The 5,249-nt window shown below is 50.7% G+C and overlaps 1 protein-coding gene across 1 annotated transcript; it reads left to right on the top strand.

Annotated features, from left to right (window-relative positions):
- The first annotated feature begins 225 nt into the window (after nt 1–225).
- Nucleotides 226–4,183, top strand: vvl (ventral veins lacking). Its single transcript, XM_018506229.1, has one exon. It carries the CDS (start codon nt 1,563–1,565, stop codon nt 2,916–2,918), a length of 1,356 nt encoding a protein of 451 aa, XP_018361731.1. The 5' UTR covers nt 226–1,562; the 3' UTR covers nt 2,919–4,183.
- The last annotated feature ends 1,066 nt before the right edge of the window (nt 4,184–5,249 follow it).

The following is a 5,249-nucleotide window of genomic DNA, read 5'->3' as shown; positions in this document are numbered from 1 at the left end:
TAGTCAAGCGACGGCAAGGGGGGGGTCGAGAAGGACTGGCGCCTGGGGTGGCTTGCCTGCCTTTGTAGGCGCGGTCAGAGTAGGTTCCGCCTGATGCTGACGTACGTCGACGGCCACCTTGCGAGCCCGTCCAATTGCGAGCTGCGCAGCCAGCAGTGGTAGGGATGTGCACGACAGCGACGCGCATGACGAACTTCCACCACAAGCGGCTCCGGGAGCTCGGGAACCTCGGGCGAGCTGCGAGGCGAGGCAGTCAGTCGCTTTCAGCTACGACATGCATAACGCATGAGAGCCCGAGCGAGATCTTTCTAACCCGTCTCTCCTCCGTCGCCATACACACATACACATACACTTACACACTCACATACATACTCTCTCACTCTTTCTCTCTTTCTCTCTCGCTCTCTTTTTTCCTTATACTCTCTCACCCACACGCTCTTTCACATATATACGTATATCGTATGTATACGCACACGTACACTCACGTAAAGAGAGGGACATCTACCAGCAGAAGGAACACACACGCACGACATCATATACCTACTCTACTCCCGCCGAGTCGAGTCTCTTCCGTTCCGCGATTACCGTCGTACGTCCCTTTACGCCGAGCCGGTCGGTCGGTCGCTCGCTGCTCGGTCGTCGGTCCGCGGTGGCAACCCCCGAGTGCAGTCGCGTCGTGCATCGTCGTCATCGGTACGCGTCCACTACGTCGGGGCCACAGACACGCCAGTGCGGAGTAATCCTCGCATCGCCGTGGACATCGCCGTCGTCGTCATCATCGAGACAAGATTAGTGATTACTCGACAAGTTCGAATCCCCACCAGGGATGTGTGACCTCGGCTGAATCGATATCCTCGTCGCGAGTGACTTCCCGACTCGATTCGAGGGTTGGTCAGTACATAGCCAGGAAGCGAGCTTTTGTTTCACGTGTAATTTTCGTGCAGAAACGAGTGGGCGGGATAGGGCTGACGACAGAGGAAGAGAGTAAGAGGAAAAATTCAATTCCGGAGCGCCGCGACAGAGCGGTGCTCCGATCTGGAGACGCGCTTTCCTCCGCGGGGACCCACCCCGTCGGAGTGAACGAGAGAAATAGTATATATCGACAATCTTTTTTTCACTGCGAATTCGTCGATGTTTCCGTATTGTTGCATACATGACATTTTTGAGAAACTATGGACGAAACTTTGTCGAGAACGACCAGCTTCGTCTGGTCCTCGGTGCGTCGACGCGAACTGTGGATTGTGCAACGAGTGATCAGTGATTACTAAAAGATCTACTTTTCGAAAATCATTCGATCGTGAGGTGACTAAGACATACAACTGATAACAGTTGCATCTGAAGTCCTGCGAGAAGATTCTATCGACAGAAGATTCTATCTCAATTCGTTCTCGTGGGAATTCTCCATCAAATTAAAAATCTTCATTTTTTCATCTATAAACGAAAATAAGGAATTGGCAGGACTATTTGCGAAAGGGGTGCAGAAAAACGTACCCCGTGAACAGTCCACGGTGGGGAACTACACCGAGAGGGTTTCACGAAACCTCTCGACGAGTAGGAAGTAGATGGCCGCTACCACGTACATGCCGGTTAGTAGCGCAGTGTCTACCGACCTGGATGGTGGTTCAGGTACAACGATCGGGATGAACATCGCCGTGGGTGGCTATTCCTCGGGCTCGCCCCGCAGCGCCGCCGACGCTGGTGAAATGAAGTACATGACGGCGCCGCAGCATCATCACCACCATCACCATCACCATCAGGTGACGTCTTCGCCGTCGCCAAACGGACTTTCCCATCCGGCGAGCCTCTCGTCGGCGAATCCCTGGGTGAGCTTACAGCCTGGTAGCGATCCTTGGGCGGCCTCGATGGGTATGCACCATACTAGCCATCATCCCCATCATCATCCCCATCAGGCAAATACGAGTCTCGATGTAAAGCCGTTGACCGCAGCGGCCGCGGCGACCGCGACGGACCAGGGTATGCACCATCGGGGGCCGCATCAGTCCCCGGGTATGGCCTCACCGCACTCTTGGCACGCACCGGTTGTCCCGTCGGCGCATTATAATCCGAGCGGTGGCGCGGCCTCGCCCACCACCCTCCAACAGTACCATGCAGCGATGAACGGTATGCTGCATCAACATCCGCATCAGCATCCACATCAGCTGCACAACCATCAGACCGGTCTACCTCACCACTTGAGGGACGCGCACAATCATAGTCCACCGTCGGGGCATCCTTTGCACGCGGGCCATCCTCTCGACAGGGATCACAGCGCCGGCGAGGAGGACACACCGACATCGGACGATCTCGAGGCCTTTGCCAAGCAGTTCAAGCAACGGCGCATCAAACTCGGCTTCACCCAGGCGGACGTCGGTCTCGCGCTCGGTACTCTCTACGGCAACGTCTTCTCACAGACGACAATATGTAGGTTCGAAGCTCTACAGTTGAGCTTTAAAAATATGTGCAAGCTGAAGCCGCTGCTGCAGAAGTGGCTCGAGGAAGCGGACTCGACGACCGGATCGCCGACGAGCATCGACAAGATTGCTGCCCAGGGTAGGAAGCGAAAGAAGAGGACGTCGATTGAAGTGTCGGTAAAGGGTGCGCTCGAGCAACACTTCCATAAACAGCCAAAACCGTCGGCCCAGGAAATCACCTCGCTGGCGGACTCATTGCAACTTGAGAAGGAAGTGGTCAGGGTGTGGTTCTGTAATCGGCGGCAAAAGGAAAAGAGGATGACGCCGCCAAATACCCTCGGCGACGGCATGATGGAGGGTATGCCACCGGGCCACCAGAGTCAGGGCGGCCTTCACCAAGGTTATCATCCTCAGGATCACCTGCACGGTTCGCCCATGGGTCACAGCCACAGTCCACCAATGCTCAGCCCTCAGGCCCTCACGGCCCATTCGCTTGCGGCTCACTAGCGTTCGCCGGGGCCTCCCCCGTTGGGCCTCGCGGTAACCTCGCAGAACTCGGCGAATGTGTCGTCAACGGCAGAGACGACGACCTTGCCGCCGTTCTATCACCACTACCTTCAGGCACGCACCGGCAGTTACACGACCTCGTAGCTGACCGACTCGCGGCGCCCTTTCTATCTATCGGACAGCGGCGCTCGTTACCGAGACGAGGGTACGGAATGGTGGCTCGTTCGACGAGATTCAACGGGGTTTAACGAGGCCGAGACCGGTTCACCGGGGAGGCTGAGGAGCTGACGCGCACGGTCGGTAATTTTTTGTCGACCTTGACCGCGCGCATAGACCTGGAGAGAGGATGAAAACTGCGGATGGAACAGGCAGAACAAGAGAAATATGAAATAAGAGAGGACATGTTGCCGTGACTATCGCAGCCGTCGGCGAACATCATGATCATTCTTCGTTCGAGTTCTTCAAGATATCTTCGTCATCGAAAACTCATCCTCATCGTCATCGCCGTCATCATCGTCAACTCGTCGTTGCTCACATGGCTCCAGCTATTTATCGTCCAACGACGACGTCCCGGTGATAAGTGAAATGTCTTCATCGTGCTTTTCGCGACGCGACGCAAGAGGAGCCGCCAGTGGCGTTCTCTCTCGAAGGGTATACCATAGACGGACGTGGCGATGACGTTCCTCCTTCGCGCGGCCAGGTCGGGGCCCGTTCGTCCGTTCGTTAAGTCCAAGCTGGATTGCGAACCTTGTTGGCTGTTTGCTGTTGTTGTTGTTGTTATTTCATCATCGTCGGTGAGAGCGGAAGTGGTTAACTCAGCGGTCTCCGACGGGGACCCAGGGAAAGGATGGTTAAATAACGAGGTGCGCGGACGCAAAGTGGACTCGGGTGAGGGTGCGGTTAAAAAGAATGGAGGTGTTCTCTGTCTCTCGCTCGCAAACAAAGCGGGAATATCGGACACGAAATACGCATTGCAAAGGATGCCTTTTCGCGCGCGTGCGATTTTCCCTTATCTCCCGCGGGGTCCGAAATTCGCGACGGACGAACGGGCGTCAAGAAAAGAACATACGTAAGGAGCGAGTGCTGTGTTCGCGTGGGATTTGCTCGAAGCAAACCCAGCGGATGATGTAACATAAGTAAATATGGACTGTAAATAATGTACTAGATAAAGCTAGTAAGTTAAGTGAGAGAGAGAGCATGAATCGTCGTCGTCATTGTCGACAACGGGCGAAAAAAAACAGACGCGGGAGCTGGAATAAACGGAGGAAGGAGATATAAAGAGAATTGAGAGGAGGGAGACAAGGAATATGCAGCGCGACAAAGTAAAAAAAAGAGGGACAGTTTATATATATATCATATATAAAGGGACAGGGTGCACATCGAAGAGAAACCGCGTATTGGAAAAGCGCGTGCGAAATCCTAGCGAGACAGCAAGACAGTTCCCCCCTCACGCGAAAAACCCCTTCTGTATAAAGAGTAAGTAACATAAATATATATGTATATATACACACACGAGTCTATATATATAGATAAAGATATATTATTATATATAAATAGAAAAAGGATATATATATGTATATGAAAACGCAGAATGGTGCGTTACATTCGAAAGCTCTATGTCTATGTATAAATCGGAAGGTTAGCTATGTCTTATCATTATTGTATTATTATTATGTTTATTATTATATTGCTATTATTATTATATACTATCATTATTATTATTATTATTATTATTATTATAATATTATTGTGACGTTCGTTGTCTGGTCTTGAGAAAATGTTGTAATTGTGGCACAAATCCGGCGTTAACGCGGTGAATTTATTATTATCGCTATTTTAATATTCGCCACTATTATTATTGTCACTTATTATTATTATTATTCCTTATTATTGCGATTATTATAATTTTAATTATTATTATTGTCGTCATCAATATTAATATCATCGATATCTGTACTACCCGGGAGTCGAGCGCGGAGCCGAGAATCTCGCGTCTTCCTATCTCGCTGCCGGGCATAATATCGAAGAATTCTTCCTCTCTCGCTCTCTCTGTCTTCCTTTGTCTCTCTACTTCTCGTCTCATTCATCTCCTCTCCTGTCTGGATTGTGTTTTTTCAAAGAGGCTTAGGCAGATGGCGAAGCTAACGTACACGGTTCGTACAGTACTATTTACTGAAAGTATCTTACGTCATGAAGTATAGTATTAGACGATTATAAACTGTGTGATTTACGTAAAAGTTATTAACTATCCGATCAGTTTATGGTACAATAATTGTATTGTAGTATGGGACATATAATCTCATGTTCATTTTCTATTATTAAATTCTACTG

The sequence above is a fragment of the Trachymyrmex cornetzi genome, unplaced genomic scaffold (assembly GCF_001594075.2).
Source record: "Trachymyrmex cornetzi isolate Tcor2-1 unplaced genomic scaffold, Tcor1.1 scaffold223, whole genome shotgun sequence".
Classification (NCBI taxonomy): domain Eukaryota; kingdom Metazoa; phylum Arthropoda; class Insecta; order Hymenoptera; family Formicidae; genus Trachymyrmex; species Trachymyrmex cornetzi.
The sequence above is the reverse complement of the archived record's forward strand: the minus strand, read 5'-3'. Positions and strand labels throughout refer to the sequence as shown.

What these genes read in the sequence shown, in the direction of transcription:
- vvl (XM_018506229.1), top strand. Translation starts at nt 1,563, where the DNA reads ATGGCCGCTACCACGTACATGCCGGTTAGTAGCGCAGTGTCTACCGAC.